At 48.0% G+C, this 20240-nt stretch overlaps 2 protein-coding genes across 4 annotated transcripts in view; one reads left to right on the top strand and one right to left on the bottom strand.

Moving 5' to 3' along the window:
- The window catches only part of TRABD2A (TraB domain containing 2A), a 55660-nt gene extending 40342 nt beyond the window's left edge, over nt 1-15318 (top strand). Inside the window, exons 5-8 of one of the 3 annotated variants that reach the window (XR_006815097.1) lie at nt 5165-5255; nt 11439-11738; nt 14068-14410; nt 15298-15318. Coding sequence is in view for 2 of the 3 variants with exons in the window: in XM_045979433.1 (XP_045835389.1) it covers nt 5165-5255; nt 11439-11738; nt 14068-14266 (590 nt within the window). In the remaining variant the exon portion in view is untranslated. Of the gene's footprint in view, nt 1-5164; nt 5256-11438; nt 11739-14067; nt 14499-15297 lie in introns of those variants that run through there. The other 2 variants (XM_045979433.1, XM_045979434.1) reach the window with 2 other exon arrangements.
- Nucleotides 15319-16612: 1294 nt separating this feature from the next.
- The window catches only part of DNAH6 (dynein axonemal heavy chain 6), a 227139-nt gene continuing 223511 nt past the window's right edge, over nt 16613-20240 (bottom strand). Inside the window, exon 76 of the mRNA XM_045978683.1 lies at nt 16613-16726. Coding sequence (XP_045834639.1) covers nt 16623-16726 — 104 coding nt within the window. The 3' untranslated portion in view covers nt 16613-16622. The remainder of the gene's footprint in view (nt 16727-20240) is intronic.

The following is a 20240-nucleotide window of genomic DNA, read 5'->3' on the forward strand; positions in this document are numbered from 1 at the left end:
TGCTAACAGCGTATGGGGAAACAGACTGGGAAAATGATTTTCTTCTGTGGGCTTCTTGAAATAAATTATCCTCTCTTCTTGAGTGATCCTATCACTTTCTATCTTTGCCCCCTTCAGAATTAAAGATGGAAGTGCCAGAGGCTGGTAGGGTGCAGAGAGACCATTTGCTGGCCTCTGCTTTCTCCCTTCATTTCTTCCACTAGCTTCGTAGACTTGGGCACGTCACCTCCCTCAGTTTTTCTTATGAGTAAAATGGGGGGTTGGAGAGAAGCTCTTCCAGAGTGGCTGGAGAGTGTGGAGGCCAAGAAAAACAAGGCTGTACCCACCTTGAGTCTAGCCCTAACATCGCCCTCCCCTCCATAAAACTGAAGGAGGCTAAGGCTGAGGCTGAGGCGGAAGAAAATGGAAACAAAGTTAAACCTAAATATCACTGACAAGAACACTTGATAGGAGAAATGTGACATTCCACCAGGGAACTCCCAATTGTCCTCATGGTAGTGCCTCATTAGAGGGAGAAACGGCCTTGATTTGATAATAACCAGGCCTCCAATATCCTGACAGTCTTTTTTACCCTGATAGCCCTTCTGAACATCCCCTTTGTCCTCACCTACTGCTGAGCCAGCAGTCGTGGCTCAATTATCTACTGCGGAGTCCACCCTCACTCTGCCTTTAAAAACTCTGACTGTACTCCGGTTCCGGGTCCAAGTCCCTACTCCGCTGTGTCAGGTGTAGTTGGGCCCAAGCTTAAATTTGTCAAATAAACCCTCATGTGATTGCATCGGTGCTGGCTCCTTGGTGGTCTCTCGGACACAAAAACTTGGGCAAAACAGAGAGGTCTGGTATCATTATCACTTGACCTCAAGATCCTGCTTCATTACAGCAGCAAAATCTTTTTTTTTTTTCCATGTAACATAACACTCACAGGTTCCAGGGTACAGATTAGGGTACAGATTTCCGGGGCCATTTCCACAACATGTGAAAATAAGTCAATGCTAACCCCATAAAGTAGACTAAAGGCCAAGCATCAAGTGACGCTCACAATAGATGTAGAAAAAGCTGTTGATAAAGTGCAGCATTCTTTCACGATAAACACACTCCTCAGAATTGGGCTAGAAGGGAATTTACTTCATCAGCCTGTGAAAGGGTCAGTATGAAAAATCCCACATTAATGTTTAATGGTGAAAGCCCAGAACAGTTTCCCCCTAAGGTCAGGAGTAAGACAAGGATGGCTTCTCTCACTGTGTCTCTTCAACAATGTAAAATTAGACACAGAAAAGGAATAAAAAACATTTAAATTGGAAAGGAAGAAGTGAAATTGTATTTTTTCTCAGGTGCAATGGTCTTGTGTATAGAAAATGCTAGGTAATCCATCAAAAAACTGTGAGCACTAATAACCAAGGGTATAAGGAGGCAGGATACAAGATTAATATACAAAAATCAGTCGTGTTTCTGTACTCTAGCAATGAAATTTTGAAAATGCAGCTAAGAAACCAGTGCCATTTATTTATTTATTTACTTATTTTAAATTTAAATCCAACTAATTTAAAGCACACATACAGTGTGTTATTAGTTTCAGAGGTAGAGTTCAGTGATCATTCGTCTTATCTAACACCCAGTGCTCGTTACGTCATGTGCCCTCTTTAATGTCCATCTCCCAGTTACCCCTTCCCTCCACCCACCTCCTTTCTAGCAACCCTCAGTTTGTTTCCTATGACTAAGAGTCTCTTACAGTTTTTCTGAAGCGAGTTCATTTAAAAGCATAAAAAAATGCTTACTACTAACTCTAACAAGTGACATGCATGATGTATAATGAAAACTAAAAATGTAATTGAAAGGAATGAAAGAAGAACTAAGTAAACGGAAAGACGTTTCATGGCCATGAATTGGAAGACTTGATAAATACTGTTAAAATGACAGTAGTCCCCCAAATTGATCTATACATTCAGTGTAATTGTTACCAAAATCTCAGCTGATGAAAATCTTTTAAAATTAGATGGTGGTGATGTTTGCACAACTTTATGAATATTTCAAAAATCTCTGAATTGCACACTTTAAAAGGATGTATTTTAGGGGTGCCTGGCTGGCTTAATCAGAAGAGCATACGACTCTTGATCTCCAGGTCATGTGTTCGAGCCCCTCGTTGGGTGTAGAGATTACTAAAATAAATAAACTTAAAAAGAAGATGAATTTTATGTTACATGAATTATACTCAAATAAAGCTGTTGTGGAGAAAATGAGAGGTTGGGTTCCTATATTTTGTTCATTGAAAAAGGAACAATTTTGCCTTTGATGGCTGGTTCCTGTGAGCTGGGTGAGTGGTTTTCCTCTTCCCTAAATCATTCTGTATTTAGATTGTGCACTGTGCCGGGTCGTACTGTGTCCACAACTGGCCCGTCTCAGTAAAGCTGTTGGCTCTGGTCCTGCAGCGCCCTATAGGAGTTAGGTCCCAGAAGCCCCCGTGGTGTCTGGTGGCATGATAGTGGCTCTCTGTTGGGATGCAGAGCTGGTGGCTTTGTCCTAGTGGCTGTGCTGGGTCCTCCAGGAGGGAAGGTGCCAGCCCCTGAGCATGGGCTTTTGCTTTCAGCTCCTGCCAGACTCAGCTGATGTCTCCAAAGCTTTCCTGATGTCCAGTGGTAGAGAGTACAGCATTGGGTGCTGGGGGAAAGGCGGATGCTTTGAGAGGACAGTGACTCGCCCTGTGGTGTGAGGCTGGGCAGCAGTTTGGTGGGCAGGTTGATCTGAGCAGATCGTGGGGCAGGCCCTCTAGTTGGGGACTGTGCTGGCTCAGGTGAGACTGCAGCACCTGGGCTAGGCTCATTCTCCGGGCACAGCTCATTGTACTGCTGCAGCTCTGGGGAGAGGCCTCGCAGCTGCTGGGCATTTGGGGATCGGGAGTGCCCTGGGCAGCTGCTAGTGCCAAGTTCTCTTCCCCGGAGCTGCTTTCTCCACTACCTGAATCCATTTCTCCTCAGGCCTTCTGAAGGCTGTGTTGACTGGAGGAACCCCAGAAATTGCTCCGGACACGTAGCACTAGTGGTTTAAAATTTTAAAAATCCGTGGTTAGCAAACTTTTATTTGCAAAGTGAGGATAACCGAAAACTAAAAGCTCCAGCACGTAAAAGCAAACAGCAGCTTTTGCTGCGGGGGTCTGGAGATTAAATTTAGAGATGAGAAATGGAGCACGCCTTTGGAGTAGGAGGAAAATTAAGTCAAACAGAATAGCTTGGTTCTGTGATGAGAAAGCATTGGTAATGGGGACAGTTCATTGACTTGACAAATATTGTTTGCCTTCCTGATTGGTGGAGAGTGTGGACTCTGGAGCCAGACCCCTGGGGTTTGAGATGCTACCTGCTTCATCTCTCAGTGCCTCTTCTCACCTGTAGGATTGTTGGCATGGGGGGGGTCGGTGTCCAGTGATGTGTAAAGCACTGCACCTTGTAATGTTCAGTGACTGTTTATTTTTGTGATCACTCCTGCTGTGTGGGCTTGGCAATGGCTGGGGGAGCGAGGTCAGGGCAGCACTCTGCAAGCTTAGTAGCCACACCCCCTCCCACCCAGCCCAGGCACAATTTGGTATGTATGTATGTATGTATATATAAGTGCATGTGCGGGGGTGCGGGTAAGGTGGGGGGGTGGCAGGGGAGGGAGAGGGACAAGCAGATTCCCCTGAGATCATGATCTGAACCGAAACTAAGAGTTGGACGCTCTACTGACTGAGCCAGCCAGGTGTCCAGGCATAATGTGTGCTCTTCTGCACCAGGGTTAATCTGGGCCTTGCCGGTGTCCCTTTCATCTGAGCCAGTTGCCTCTCATCAATCTTGGGGTCATATACCCTACAACTGAACCCAAGAATGTAATAGGGCAATACCTTCTGCCACAGTCCCTGCCCTCAGGCTCCCTAGGGTCCCAGAGGCTGATCCAGGTTCATTCTGTGGGACCAGGACACGGGTGAGACCTACAGACCACTTGTCGTCTCTTCTGCAGCATGGATGTACCTTAATTTGCTGTCCCAGTCTCTGGTTATCCAATATTGAGGTGTCAAAATTGCATAGACTCTGCCGCTGCTTAGCATGTGAAGTCCAGAACCTGTTTTACCTGTTTGCTAATTTAAAGTGGAGATAATAACAATCCCTCTAAAGTTCTATGCCATCACGTGATAGACTGCTACAATTTAATGGGCCATTTAGGACATTAAAGTGCCATACACTGTCACAGAGAGGGACATGTCAGTTCTGAGCATCAAAACCAAAGGAGGGGCACCTGGGTGGCACAGTCTGTTAAGCATCTGATTCTTGATCTCAGCTCAGGTCTTGATCTCAGGGTCCTGAGTTCCAGCCCTGTGTTGGACTCCATGCATGGAGCCACCTAAAAAAAAAAAGAAAAGAAAAAAAAAAAACAAAAAAAACCTGAAAGGAAAGAAGGTTAATCCCAAGATCTACTTTTGGCCTTTAAAATGTTTATTTGAAGATGTCACCACAAGCTTATCTGTTTGATCTTTGTTGTTTTTTATTAAAAGGGAAAAAATGAGGGGAGCCTGGGTGGCTCAGTGGGTTAAAGCCTCTGCCTCAGCTCAGGTCATGATCTCAGGGTCCTGGGATCAAGCCCCATGTCGGGCTGTCTGCTCGGTGGGGAGTCTGCTGCCTCCCCCCTCTCTGCTTGCCTCTCTGCCTACTCATGATCCCTGTCTGTCAAATAAATAAGTAAAATCTTTAAAAAAAAAAAAAAGGGAAAAAGTGAAGTAAAATTCAAGTTGAGGTTTCCAGCTATGGTGACTTCTGCTAAATGGAGGTTTTAACTGTACATTTATCTTTATGTGTCGGACAGAAGGGGGCTTGGGTCTTAGAGGTGGTTGGCTTGTATAAATGAGGAGAATGGTCAGGACTGTTAACAGTGCTTTCAGAGGTAGAAGGTTGGGATTTGGTGTCTAGGCTGTCCTCTTACTGTGTGACTCTGGGCAGCTCACTGCACCTTTTTGATCCTCTGTGTCCTCATCTCTGAAATGCTGGTTACAGCTCCCTGTCTACAGACACTCTGGAACTCTCCCGGGCTGGAGAGAAGGGGTGGAGGGTTGCTCAGGTTATTTCTTTGATCTGGGGTGTATGTTTGGGGGTATGTTTAGTAATCATGGGAACTGCCATATTTCTGATCATTTTTCTTCCCGCAGGTCATTTCATGGGCAACAACACAGTGCTTGATGTCTTGCGGCGCGAAGGCTATGAGGTAGAACACGCCCCCGCTGGACGACCCATCAACAAGTAACCTTCCTGTGCTTCTATCCTGGTTGGGGAGCAGTTAGGGAGACCAAGACCCCCATGAGGCTGCCTGGGCACCGAGGTGGGCTGTCCCCTGGGGCTCCAGAGGCCTCCAGCAAGGCTCTTATCACCTTTCTCATCTGGTGGCTAAATGGATGCTTAGCACCCAGCTCAGCTGGCATCCTGTTATGGCTGGGGCTCTGTCAGACATGGGTTGGCTGCAGGCACTTTGGGCAACAAAAGATTGTGGACTTTTCCTCACAGTCTTGGGGCAGAGAAGGAGAAGGGAAGACTGCTCCACAGTCCTGGGAGCCCCAGGAGGGGTGGTTTGGCTTAATGCTCAGTGCCCTTCCAGTGGGCATTTGGGAGGTTTCAGGGAGGCAGATGGTGGAATCAGTCATAACGTCAGGTCACAGGGGCTAGAGGCGCAGGACATCCCTATGAAACCCATCTTGGGGGCAGGAGCCAAGCCCCTTCTTTTTCCCTGAGCTCTCCCCACCCCCAGGTCCATTTATTTCTAATTTTGATGGCCCTGCGGATACTTCTTTCCCCTTCCGTACTAGTCTGCTTGGACTGCCATCCCAGAATGCCACAGACTGGGCACTTGAACAACAAAAATGTATTTACTTCCAGTTTTGGAGGCCAGAAGTCCAAAATCCAGGTGTTGGTAGGTTCGGTTTCCCCTGAGGTCTCTCTGGCTTGCAGATGGTACCCTCTGCACACATAATCCCAGCGTCTCTCTCTGTTTAATTTCCTCTTCTTACAAGGACACCAGTCAGACGATCCCAGCCCACCCTAACAGCTTCATTTTAACTTAATCACCTCTTTCAAGGCCCTGCCTATGAATACAGTCACATTCTGAGAAACTGGCTGTCAAGGCTTCGAGGTAGGAATTCACCCCAGAACACACACCATTCCTCGCCCACTCCTTCCAGATTGTGGTCACCAGCGCCCCCTCCTGGCAGAGCTCTCAGCGGTGCTGAGGAGAATGTGGGGGCGGGGGTGGCCCTCTACTGAGGGGGTAGAGAGGGGGTCAGAGGTGGTGCCTGCTCATGGCTGCCCTCTCTCTCTTCAGAATCTCCCTTCAACTCATGTTTCAGGCCAGGGCCTCTTGCTAGCTCCTCACTCCAAAGGGTCCTACCTCGCAGTCCAGTATCCCCTCAGGGGGTGGGCCAGAATTCTGCCAGTCTCCTTCAGTACAGCCTGGGCTGGTCTCCTCCCCACCCCCCGCCACTTCATACCTACGCTCAGTGCGTCGGTAATAACCGTTCTGCACTAGCACTCCTACTCTGCAAAAGCCCTCACCTGAGACTCCTCATTTCTCACCTTCATCACACCTCAGGCCTCCTTTCTCGGGTTCCCTCCTCTCCTTTCCCGTGGCCCTCACCCTCTGATCCATTCTTTCCTTTCTTTGGGACTAATCTTACAAGTATCCCTTCCTCAGAAACCTTCAGTTGTTTCTCCCTGTTCTTTTCCAATGTCCAATTTCTGCGCGCTAATGTGTTGGCTCCCAGACCCTACCGTTTTTCCAGCACAGGTAGGCTTCTTGCATGGGAAAACCTCCCATCCAGGCTGCTGCCTGTCCACCTCCCCCTGACAGGGAATACCCTGCCCCTCCTTCAGCCAGCTCTGCTGATGGCCCAAGTGTGGCTCTTTCTCTCCCTCCTCTCCTCCTTCAGCCCTGGATGGAGAACCCAGCCCTTAGTGGTTCTCTGCTTGGTTTGGGGGGGACTGGGTCTTTCCTCACCCACTGGCTGTGTGCTCCTGGATAGCAGGGTGGGCTGGGCCCCCTGGTCCCTTCTCAGCTCCCTGCCCCACTGCGGGGCTGACTCGGCTGGTGTTTGGGACCCAGTGCTTGTGGGTGCTGAAGAGGACCCTGCCGTGCGTGTGTGTGTATGTGTGTATATGTACATGGGTGTGCATGTACGTGTGTGCATGTGTATGTACGTATGTGTACTTCCTACTTCTGTTTCTAACCCTGAAACCTGCCTCTGGGAGGAAGTAAGGTCAGGAACCATGATTTTGAAAATCTCTCCGTGATTCTGATGCACAGCGAGGGCTGAGAAGCATGCTGACATCCAGCCTGACTGCTCACATTTCCAGGGGAGGAAAGAACATTTACTGATAGAATGTCAGGTGTCAGCCAAGTTCACAGGGACTCTCAGTTAATCCTCAAAGCGAGCCTGTGAGGCAGATGTTTCTTCTCCTTTCCTGACAGACAAACAGATCACACAGGTCATCAGTGCCATACGGCTCAGACTGCCCCACCTGCGTGTCCCTTCTCTTTCTGCCCTTTCTTCTTCTATGTTTTACTTCCCAGATCCCTTGTCTTTGCTCATGCAGTTTCCTCTGCCAGAGGGTCAGTCGTCATCCCCGCCCCTAATTCTGTCAGAATCTGTGAGGTCCAGTGCAAATGCCCCATCTTCTTCTCTGCTCCAGCCAGGACCCACCCCATGCAGGAATTCCCAAGGGGTTTGGTGTGTGCATCTGTGGTAGCTGTCCTGGCATCTGACACACACTATGTGCTCCATTTGGGTAAATGTCTATGACTTTTCAGTGGTGAGCAGTGCTCCCAGGGGAGGCCACAAGGGAGCAGGAAGTCTGGAAAGCTGCTTCTGTTCAGGAAGAGGAGGGGGTGAGGGGATAAGGGCGTAGAGCTGGGGGGAGGGTGGGGGGAAGTGTCCACAGTGTATGTATTGGCGAGGGCCAGTGCAGTGGCTGTGGATGCAGCCACTTCCTTCCTACTCTCCTTAGCAGCCAGCTGATAACCCTTGATGGATGATTCTGATCATATGGAACTTGGATCTGGGACAGGCTCTGTGAGTGGGGGGGCAGGAGGCCTTCCAACTGGTGACCTAGCTTACTCCAACCCTGCCAGCCCCTTACAGAAAAGGGCTGTATTTTGGAGTAAGGGGAGGGCAACTGGCAGCCACTCCCCTCCACTGTCACCTGAAATACACAGCTGGAACACACAGGAAATGCCCCTGGCAGGCTCCTGCTGGATGGATCCCAAGGATTTAGCCAGTCCCCCACACCCACACCTCTTCCAGGATAATGGATGCTGTAGGGTTTTTGTTTGTTTTTGTTTTTGTTTTTGCTGCCACAACAAACTACTATAAACTTCAAGCAAAAGATTATTTTACAGTTCTGTAGATCAGAAGTCTGACATGTCTCATTGGGTTGACATGATGTTAGTGGCGCTGCATTCCCTTCTGGAGCCTCTAGGGGAGAATCTGTTTACTTGCCTTGTCCAGTTTACGGAGATTGCTCACATTTCTTGGTTTGTGACCTCTTTCCCCATGTTCAAAGCCAGTGACACTGCATCTTGCTGACCATTCTTCTGTACTTACATCTCCCACGGGCCACAAAAAAGTTCTTTAGCTTTAAGGGTGCAGGTGATTAGATTGGGCCCGCCCAGATAGCCTGGGGAAATCTCCTGTCTCATAGTCCTATGTCACACCCAGAAAAGCCCTTTTACTGGGAAAGGTAAAATGTATTCATAGATTCTGGGGATCAAGATGTGGACAGTCTCTGGAGGTCATTATTCTGCCTACCACAAATCTAATGAGGATCTGGTGAATGTTCCTTAGGCTACACAGGGGTGCGCTGGAGGCTTCTGGCCACGCTTGCTGGCACACATCCAGTGTCACCCATCCCCACACAGAGGGACTGGGGGGAAGGGGCATGCACATGGAATGCGGACCGTGAGCTCAGCCCTTTGTGAAGTGCCTGAGTCATTTCAGTCTTCACAGCAGCCAGGTGAGATAGCTCTGCTTCACAGAAACAGCAAAGGCCCAGAAAGGCTAATTACCTTGCCCTGGTTTCCAAGCCTGGGCTCTTTCCTGGATACCACATGTCCTCCTGTGGGTGTGTGCCCAGGAGAGGGGCCACTGCCATCCAGTGTTTCTTTCTTGGAGACTTCCATGGAGTGAGTAGATTATATGAAATTCAGGCAAGGGACAAACAGTTTCTCAGCACATGAGTCCTCTACTGTGGCCAAAATGACCATGGGCCTAGGCTTCATACGTAACTAGAGGTTTTGCTAAACTTTGGGAATTCAGATGGACCAAAGCATAGTAACCTATAACTTCAAGCTCTGATGGGGTACTTAAACTAGCCCAGAAGCTCTGGGATGGATTGGGCTGTGTTTAGCCCCTGGGATTTTCTGTTCCTGGCAGAGCAGCAGCCACCCCCTACTGTCCCAAGGACCCTTAAGCCTATGCCTGAAACCTTGTGAGCATTTGTCTGTAGGCTCTCTCTCAGGAGATTATAGCGACACTATGCTATACTCTCCATATTTTCTATAGTGAAATAGATTAGCTTTATAAACCAAAAAAAAAAAAATCTTAATGATGAATGTTATTTGAAAATGACACTGAATCCTTGTTGGGACCTAGGGTAAGGAGGTTTATTTTCCTGATCCTTAGTTTCCTCAAATTGTAAAGTGGGTGTTATGATTCCCCAGGACATCTCAGCTGTGAAATACGAGAAAGAGAAAAATCAGGAGAAGTAAAATCAATTTCTTTTGGATTAATCTACCCCCCCCCCAACCCCGCCACGTGCAGGGGTAATTAACTTGGTTCTCAAGCCCTGGCCTTGGCTACCTGCAGTAACTGGACTAAGGTCTTCTTGTGTCTGTTGTGATGTGATTTGAACAGAACTGAAGCTGTGATTTGTCCCACTGTGAGGATCCACCGCTTGAAGGTGTAAGAGCTGAGCCTTCATGAATTTGAGTCCATGTTCTGTGCTAAGTAAAAGCAACAGACTTTTTTTTTGAGTGCCTACTGTGCACCAGGGCCTGTTTGGGTTATATGGAGGTCAAGGATGACATAGACATAATCTCTGCTGGGGTAGAGGGCCTTGGCATGGGGTTTGCCTGACCATCTACTCCTAAATCCTCTAGGAGGCCACCAGAATCTTGGAGAGAGAGAGGCGGGGCAGTTTTCCTCTCTAGACTCCAGTTTCTTGGCGTAATGAAGAGGTTCATATAAGTGGTGTCACACTTACGTGTCAGGCATTGTGCTGGGCTCCAGAGACAGTGATGAATCTGGCAGGTCCTGTCCTCCAGGGGTCTTGTAGCTGTCACTATATGTTGCTGGGATTCCCAGCCTCAAGTTCAGAATAGGGGCCTTTTTTCTTTGCCATTTGAGGATTTCCCTTCTTTTACCTTTTTTGCCCACCCTGAGTCTTTCCCTTTTTCATTTCTTTGTCTCTTATACCTCCTCCCCTCCTCACACAGGGCCATGAATATTAATTGACATCTCAGTTCTGTCAGGTTGTGGGTCAGAATTGAGCCCTGCTTCTGGCTAGTGGGCAGTTCATCAAGGCAGGGCAGAACGACCGAGTTCTTACATATGCTGGTCTGCTACACCCACACTGTTGGAGGATGCACTTGGCACATCCACGGCTCCCTTTTCTCAGGTGGATGGGAGCCTCAGGGCCCTCAGTGCCTCCATCAGGAGACAATGGGATTGACTTCTAGTAGCTGGGATTCTTCTCTTACTGACCCTTCTCAACCCCAACTAAGCCCTTGACAAAAGTCCTGTTGTGGGAAGAAAATTGGTCCTTCTAACAGCTTATTTCCCCACGAGAAGAGATTCTTGGGGTGGGGTGGGGGGGACTACAGTCACCTTTAGGGGAAGACTAGAAGCAAGTTTGAGTTTCTAATCAATTGTGAAACACGTGTTCTCTTTGAGAAGGATGGCTGGGGTAAGGTGGTCAGATGCCCGTGCTGTAGCAGTCATTCAGGTGGGAATGGGGCTGCTACAGACTCATTCTGAGTAAAGCCCTTAGGAGGGTAAAAGAGGGATTAACATGATTAAGGGCCACTTCAACTGTCCTAGGTAAATGGCATTTAAACATTCTTCATGTTGCTTTCAACGCTGTAATCTTCAGTGACTTTTTAGACAGTGCGACCCATTGTTAGGGAAGGGGAGTAATTATACACAATTTAAAAGAAATCTTCTGTTTCCTCCCCAGCTGGGGGATTTGGAACGACTATGGTGACAGTATGGAAGGGAGAAATTAAGGCGTCAAAGTGATCAGTTCTGGAGGTGGCTTAGAGAACCCTCCCTAGCCAGCTTGAACTTTCACATTATCTCTCCCTTTTGAGGCCCTGAGGGCGGGGAGGACGCCATGCTGTGCGACTGTCCTTCAGATCCATCTTCCCTCCACCCCTGTTCACAGAGAGAAGAGTCAGACTCCGCCGTCGGGGCCGCCGTCGGGGCCCACTTTCTCGGCCATCTTTGCTCCGGAAGTGCCTGCTGTGGACATGCGAGCTCCGGAAGCTGCGTTTGCGGCCCACTCGCTGTTTCTGCCTCACGTGTCCCAGTCCGGAAGTGCCGACCTGGATGGTTCCCCGCCTGGAAGTGCCGACCTTGGTGGTGGGGCGGAGCGGAAGTATCGGAAGAAGTGGAGGCGGCCACGCCCACACCGAAGGCAGCGGCTTAGGCAGTTCAGCGATCTGTGGGTTCGACTGGAGGAGCGGTGAGATGGTGGTTTGGGTTGGGCCGGGCTGGGCTGGCCCATTCCGGGGATCCATCTGCCCCACTGGGAGTGTGGGTGGGGAGCAGGCTGGGAATGCCCACCACACTGCTTAAGAGTGAGGGGTCTTCAAGGCTCTGGTGGGGATAAGTGCCCCACTCATGGACCAGCCTTTCCTGTTCCTCACAGTCTTAGGCACTGGTCTTCTGGTCACTGTGATACAGATGAATCCAGATTAAAGGTAGTTGCTTCAAGCCGGAATAACGGCAACATGTTTATCTTTGTTAAAGGATGGCGGGGTGGGGGAGCTGTGTGCATGAGTGTGTTGGTTTGCCAGCCCTTTCTCCACTGCAGATCAGGGATTTCATAGTTTTGCAGAGTTGGAAGCATCCTTGTAAGAATGGGCTTGTTCAGCCCCCACGTTTGACAGGGAGAATGTACTCTCAGAGATGCTTAGGGGGTAGATCAGAGGGGGGCAGAGGAGTCAAAGGCGATGATTCAGCCTGGTCTGAAGACTTATTCCAGGGCATAAGACCTGGAAGTTTCTGGAAGAACTACATCAGAGAGGCCTGGGATCCAGGATCCAGTTCAACAGAATGTATTGAGTTCCTTCTATGTGCCTGCTTTTGTGTTGGAGGCTGTGGCTTTGGAGTAAACCAGGCATTAGCCGTCTGCCTTCACGGAGTTCACATTCTGGGGAGGAAGCCATATCTTGAGTTGTCCTTCCTGCAAAGGAAGTATAGGGTGCTGTGGGAATGTGCTTTTGTGTGTGTTGGAGGGTTGTGTGTGTATATAGGGTTGGGCACCAGACAAGACTTCATGGAGTAAAGGAACCTTTCGGGTGATACTGAGTAGAAGCCTGACAAAGTGAAGTCCAACGAACAGAACTTTTGAGTCTGGATCAGGAGATTCAGGGATCTGGTAGATCTGCATAGATGCTTAGTAATGTTGACTGGGTAGCAACTAAACAGGGAGGAGAAGGAGTGCCAAGCAAAGGGAACAACTTGAAGGCCTGGAGAAAGTGAGCATGTTGAAGAAACCAAGATGAGGTAATTATGGCTGGAGCCTGGGAAGTCAAGAGCAGTGGGGTGGGTCCAGACAGGAAGTGGGGTGGAGTGACTGAGAGTCTTATGCCTGCTGGAATGAGGAGTCACGGAAGGCGGGAAGCAGGCATCCAATGTGCTGTGGAATTGGCAGCTTCTTTGTTTTTGTTTTTTGTTTTTTTAATTTTAAAAAAGATTTTATTTACCTATTTGAGAGAGAGAGTGAGTGGGAGAGGGAGAGAGAATCTGAAACAGATTTCACGCTGAGTGGGAAGCCTGACTCAGGGCTTGATCCCGTGACTGTGAGAGCATGACTTGAGCCCAAACCAACAGTCAGATGCTCAACTGACTGAGCCACCCAGGCGGCCCTGGGATTCGCATTTTTATTTTTTCACTTTTTAAAGATTTTATTTATTTATTTGACAGAGAAAGAGAGCATAAGCAGGCAGAGGGAGAGGGAGAAGAAGGCTCCCTGGTGAGCAGGGAGCCAGATGCGGGTCTCAATCCCAGGACCCTGAGATCATGACCTGAGCTGAAGACAGTCGCTTAACCCTCTGAGCCACCCAAGTGCCCTAATTGGCATTTTTAAATGGAGGGAAGCTGGGTGCCAAATGGGACCTGGAGAACAGGGACAAATCCTGTTGTATCCATGTTTCACAGTACCTGACAGATGACAGCCGTACAACCATTCTTCCTTGGTGGAGGAAGAAATCGACCTGTTCAGTACTTTTTCATTCTGGGCCATTTCCTTTTAAGGTGGCCCGGAGTTGGGCACTTTACACCTGAGCTGAGCTGAAAGGTCCAGCTGGGCCTGAGACCATGGTCCCCTCGGCTAATACTGCCTTGACTTGGGATGTCTGCATGGTGTACACACCGGACTGAGCCGGGGGGGGGGGGGGAGAGCCAGATCCCAGGGAGAACACCTCGTGGCTTGGATGTGCCTCTCTGTGTGGTCAGTGAGGAGGGTCCCTGCCTGAGATCGCCCAAAGGCTAATGATAAGCAAGTCTGAGTTGGGCCTTCTTGCACCTAGAGTGTTGATAATCTCTGAACCAAGAACCATATCACTGGGGGACATGTGCTGGTCTTAGCACTTGTATTAGCTGGGTTTGTTGTAACAGTGATATTAAGGGACAAAGACACAGGAAGCCCATTAACATACTAAATCCATTCCCATCTATCTTTAAAAAAGGGAGATGAAAAGAAGCTGTGTGGGCCTTTGGGGGCCTTAGAGTAGCCAGTGGCTCCTGCTGTGCTCTGAGACTCTTGTTTTTTTTTCTTTTTCTCCCAGTGTCATGGTCCCACAGCTCCAGGTCCCCATTCTGGATAGGTCTGTTTCTGCCGAGCTGCAGCTCCTTCACCGTGGGCATTCCCACCACAGCCAGATGGTGGCCAGCAGTGCTTGCCTGTCTCTCTGGACTCCTGTGTTCTGGGTGCTGGCTCTGGCTTTCCAAACTGTAATGACTGGAGGAGCCAGGCCAAGCCCCTGACTCCGTGGACTTGAAGGATGCCCATTCTTGTACTGCACACTCTGGTCTGGCCTTGATAGGCCCAACCCAGGAAAAGAGAGTAAAACGCAGTGTTGGTTCTTCTCTGTCCCAGAATTGACTTTGGGTTATCCAGCAGTGCTTGGGGTAGGTGTACAGTTTTGTAACATAATGAGTTGTATGGAGATAATTATAAGTGTATTATATGAAAATAATTAAATACATTTTCTGTGTAGACTTTTTCCTACAACGTGTATATACTATGGAAACAACTCTTGCTCACACCCTCTGGATACTCTCACTGCTTCACTTCTGGGCTCTGCTCCTGGCCTCCTGCCACTTTGGATCCTGACCCTGTTCTCCTTCCTGCTGCTCCTTTTCCCACTCACTGCGGGTTCTGGATTCTGGGGAGTCAGTAGGCCGCAGGACCTTTGTTTACTCCTATTTAAGGTCCGTGATTAGGGTGCTTCCTGCACTCTGGCAAGCGCTTTAATTACGTATAATGGGTCTCACTGGCATGCTGAAGCCTGGGTGAATGGGTGGGCTTCGTCAAAGGGGCTGTGCAAGAAAGTGGTTTCCAAACACTCCTTCTTCCTGTCTTCTTATTTATTATTTATATGTCTGTGTCTTATGGGCAATCTATAGAAAATGAATAAGAGTAGAATTGTCTTGGTTGAATCTGAAATGGGAACTTTTTTTCCTACCCTCTTCTCCCCCCCATCCCCTGCGCCCCTTCCTGCCCCATGGCAAGGTTTCCTTAGGGCCTTCAAGCAGCTCACAGAAACCCAGAGGGGCTGCCCAGGACTTGGATGGGGCCAACAAGAAACAGATGTGTTTGTTCCTAACGTGGTTTGGGGAAAGCCTGATTGCCTGGGCTTGCGGTTCTGTGATCTTCTCTTCCTAGACTTTGTTGTATTCTCAGTCGTTTCCAGGGCCCAGAAGATTCTGGGGTCTACTTAAAGAGTGGTATGGCGGGACTCAGGATGCTGTCCTCCACCTTTGCCCCATTCTGCACAATGCACCCTTTATTGTAGGGGTAGGAGAGTTCGACGTTCCCGGATTCCCTTGCTACTATGTTTGAGATTCTCCTAATGAGCTAGATTTACGTGCCTTGGAAGGTGGAAGGGCTCAGAAGACCTTTTGCTTCGGGAGTGGTAGCAGATACGTGGAGGCTCCAGGAGGCACGCGTTTGTGCAGTGGCGTGGCACCGCATTTCCTCGTCCAGTGAGTCGCCTGCTCCATGAGTGTGGTACAGCTGTGAGGTCGGCAGTTTCCCACAGCTCTCTGACCTTGGATTACAGCTGCTGTGGTGCTCGATGTCCACCTCTGACTTCTGCTACAGCCATTCCCATGGCTTAGTAAGCACCTTTTCCTGTTTGGAACACCAGGAGTAGCCTCGGATTCCTGCTCTGAACTCTAAGGTAATAGAAGTGCTTTCTGCTTCTCTGGGACTTGAGTCTGTTTTTTTTAACTTTGATAGGAATGGGGATGAAGGCGGAAGTAAAATGGGAAGGCAGGATTACTGGGCGTGATCCAATTCTTGCAAATTTCTGTTACAGCGGTGATGGAGCTTTATCCATCCTAGCAGGGTGATCCCCAGTTTCTTGGCTCGTGTTATGGCTCAGGAGGCAAACAGACCCTTGTTGGCAGGGCTGACACAAGATGGTTTGCCACAGTGACTGCCCCATCTTAGTCCTGCCCCAACAACCTCTGCTCTTGGTGAGGAGGCGGGCTCAGACGATCCCGGCTGGGACTTGGCTGCTTTTCACGCAGGCTCATCTAAAGTGGAAGGAGAAGCTCTGTACTTGGGCAGGACCAACCTGCACTTCGTGAAGCAGAGCAGCTTCTTCTGAGGATTGTAGTATAGCCCCGTAGGGTGGGGGAACAGGCATCTTGGGGTCAAGATCTTGTTATGCAGCTCATTTACTCATTAGCTTCCCCTGTGTTGGGCTCTGAGCCTTAATTATTTCCCAGAAATGGAAGCACCTGGGACCATGTGATTGCAGTGGACACCAGGCCTTTTGTATTAGCGTGAGGAGGAAGGAAGCCCATGTGGATACGGCACGGCTGAGCTCTGACTCGCCCAAGCTACTGATGGGAAGCTGCCTGACTCACCTAGGGGAGGGGGAGCAGGTTTAAGAGGTGAGTGCTGAACCCACTGCTTTCACATCAGAGCTTGAATTACTAACAGAAACACTCAAAGTTTATTTTAGGTTAGAAGAGAAAAACCACACTTACTACCCTCTTAAGTCAGATCCAAAGTAAAGCTGTTTTGCTCACATATAAGTTCTGCAGACCTTTGTCCCCCATCAGGAAAGATTTCTGGCCTGGTTCTTTTTTAGCAGGAGGTGGCAACTTTTCACTCATTTAGCTGGCAGAGCAAAGCTGAGCCCTTGGCAATCCAGTAATCTTTGGACCGCTTCGAAGGTAAGAGGACAGTAACCACAAAGTTTGTTGAGTGACCTAGTTAAGGATACAAGGACAAAAGGTTTGTTAAAGAATAACCCCTTGATACAGAGAACATTGTATCAAGACAGCTGGTTTCAGGCCTGACTCAGTCTGTAAAGATAATGGGCAGCTAGTCCTCTACAGATTTTCGTTTTATGCTCTGTAAGATGAATATGTTAGGACATGATCCTTTAGGCCTTGTCCAGCTCTGACTTTGTATAATGTTGTAAAGGATGTTTCAAATTCTCTGCAGTCTGACTGAGGGAACACTGGACTATGATTCAGCCCTGAGTTTTTAGCGGGACTTGGGATGCAGTTGGTAGGTTGGGCATCTGTTCATTTGTCCATCTATCTGTCCATCCATGCATGCTTTGTTTCACCCTGCAATTGGGCACCAGGGTTCCTGAAATGACTAAGCACAATTGTAGATATCTGGTCCTCAGCTATGGGGCATCTGAAGTAAGAGGGCACTTTTGCACCAGGACCAGTGTGAGAAGTAGAGCGTTCTGCCCTCAAGATGGCACTGCATTCATGGCAAACCCCATCTGTGTGCAAGTTGGAGAAGGTGGTGCTGTCTCCTGCAGAGAATGCCTACGTCTCCCCTTACTTTTTTTTTTTTAAGATTTTATTTATTTATTTGACAGACAAGAGATCACAAGTAGGCAGAGAGGCAGGCAGAGAGAGAGAGGAGGAAGCAGGCTTCCTGCGGAGCAGAGAGCCCGATGCGGGGCTCGATCCCAGGACTCTGGGATCATGACCTGAGCCGAAGGCAGAGGCTCTAACTCACGGAGCCACCTAGGTGCCCTGCCTTTCCTTACTTTTGTATGCCATGCCCTGTATGGTGCCTGGGCAGTGCTTGAGAGACATTTTACAGTACAGATGCACCCCCCCCACCTGTACACATACACACATATACCTAGACACACACATACACATATTTATATATATATATTTAACTGTTAGTTTGATTCAGGATACGAATGAGGTCCATGCCTTGCAGTAGTAATGGGTTTTTATTTGATTTGATTTGAGAGCATGTGAGTGGGGGTGGAGTGAGGGAGAGAGAGAATCCCAAGCAGGCTCCACAGCCAGCAAGGAGCCTGATGTGGGGCTTGATCCCACAACCCTGAGATCACAACCTCAGCCCGAATCAAGAGTCAGATGCCCAATCTACTGAGCCATCCAGGTGCCCCAGTGATATGTCTCTTAAATCTCTTTCAGTTGGTAGGTTTCCCCCTCTGTTCCTTTTGCCATCCCATTATAATTGTTGAAACAACCAGACTGTCCTGTAAAGTTTCCTACAGTCTGGATTTTTGCTGACAGCATCCTCTGGTGATTTTAAATGTGTTCCTCTATCCCTGTAAAGGGGTGGTTAGACCTAGGGCATGATCACATTCAGGTTTGAGTTTTTTGGGGCAAGAATACTTGAATAGGTTGTGTGTACTTCCATCAGAAAGCACCTTATGGGTGCGCCTGGATGGCTCAGTGGGTTAAAGCCTCTGCCTTCGGCTCAGGTCATGATCTCAAGGTCCTGGTATCGAGCCCCGCATTGGGCTCTCTGCTCAGCAGGGAGCCTGCTTCTTCCCTCTCTCTCTGCCTGCCTCTCTGCCTACTTGTGATATCTCTATCAAATAAATAAATAAAATATTTTAAAAAAAGAAAAAAGAAAGCACCCTATGTCTGATTGTCTTTCTTTGTTGGGATATTAGCTGTTGATAATTATTACTTAGAGCCATTATTTCATTAGGGTTAATAATTTTTATTTATAGTTATGCCCCCCCTTTTAAATTTTATTAACACATAGTGTATTATTTGCTTCAGGGGTACAGGTCTGTGAATCCTCGGTCTTACACAATTCACAGCACTCATCATAGCACATACCCTCCCCAGTGTCCATGACCTAGCCACCCTATCTCTCCCCCCACAACCCCCCAGCAACCCTCAGTTTCTTTCCTGAGATTAAGAGTCTCTCATGGTTGTCTCTCTCCCTGGTCCCATCTTGTTTCATTTTTCTCCACTCCCTCCCCCGCACAACGAATTCCCACCCTGCCTCTTAAATTCCTCATATCAGAGAGATCATATAATTGTCTTTCTCTGATTGACTTATTTTGCTCAGCATAATACTCTTGAGTTCCATCCACATTGTGGCAAATGGCAAGATTTTGTTTTTTTGATGGCTGCATAGCATTCCACTGTATATATATACACCACATCTTCCTTATCCATTCATCTGTTAATGGACATTTAGGTTCTTTCCACAGTTTGGCCATTGTTGACACTGCTATTATAAACATTCAGGTGAACGTGCCCCTCTGGATCCCTACATTTGTATCTTTAGGGTAAATACCCAGTAGTGTGATTGCTGGGTTGTAGGATAGCTCTACTTTCAACTTTTTGAGGAACCTCCATACTGTTTTCCAGAGTAGCTGCACCAGCTTGCATTCCCAGCAACGGTGTAGGAGGGTACCCCTTTGCATCCTTGCCAACATCTGTCCTTTCCTGACGGTTAATTTTAGCCATTCTGACTGGTGTGAGGTGGTATCTCACTGTGGTTTTGATTTGTATTTCCCTGATGCTCAGTGATGTGGAATACTTTTTCACGTGTCTGTTTACCATTTGGATGTCTTCTTTGCAGAAATGTTTGTTCATCTCTTCTGCTCATTTCTTGATTGGATTCTTTGTTCTTTAGGTGTTGAGTCTGAGAAACTCTTATAGATTTTGGATAACTAGCCCTTTATTTGATATGTCATTTGCAAATATCTTCTCCCATTCTATCAGTTATCTTTTGGTTTTTTGGACTGTTTCCTTTGCTGTGCAAAAGCTTTTGATCTTCATGAAGTCCCTATAGTTCATGTATGCCCTGGCTTCCCTTGCCTTTGGTGATGTTTCTAGGAAGAAGTTGCTGCGCCTGAGGTCAAAGAGGTTGCTGTCTGTGTTCTCCTCAAGGATTTTGATGGGTTCCTCTCTCACATAGAGGTCTTTCATCCCTTTTGAGTCTATTTTTGTGTGTGGTGTAAGGAAATGGTACATTTTTATTCTTCTGCATGTGGCAGCCCAATTTTCTCAACTTACTTGTTGAAGAGACTGTCTTTTCCCTGGACATTCTTTCCTGTTTTGTGGAAGATTAATTGACCATAGAGCTGAGGGTCCATTTCTGGGCTCTCTATTCTGTTCCGTGGATCTGTGTGTCTGTTTTTGTGCCAGTACCATACTGTCTTGATGATGACAGCTTTGTAATAGCGTTTGAAGTCTGGAATTGTGATGCCACCAACTTTTGTTTTCTTTTTCAGCATTCCTCTGGTTATTCGAGGTCTTTTCTGGTGCCATATAAATTTTAGGGTTATTTGTTCCATTTCTTTGAAAAATGATTATGGTATTTTGATAAGGATTGCATTAAATGTGTAGATTGCTTTATGTAGCATAGACATTTTCACAATATTTGTTCTTCCAATCCACGAGCATGGAACGTTTTTCCATTTCTTTGTGTCTTCCTCAATTTCTTTCATGAGTACTTTCTAGTTTTCTGAGT

This window comes from Meles meles, chromosome 15, assembly GCF_922984935.1.
Source record: "Meles meles chromosome 15, mMelMel3.1 paternal haplotype, whole genome shotgun sequence".
Lineage (NCBI taxonomy): Eukaryota > Metazoa > Chordata > Mammalia > Carnivora > Mustelidae > Meles > Meles meles.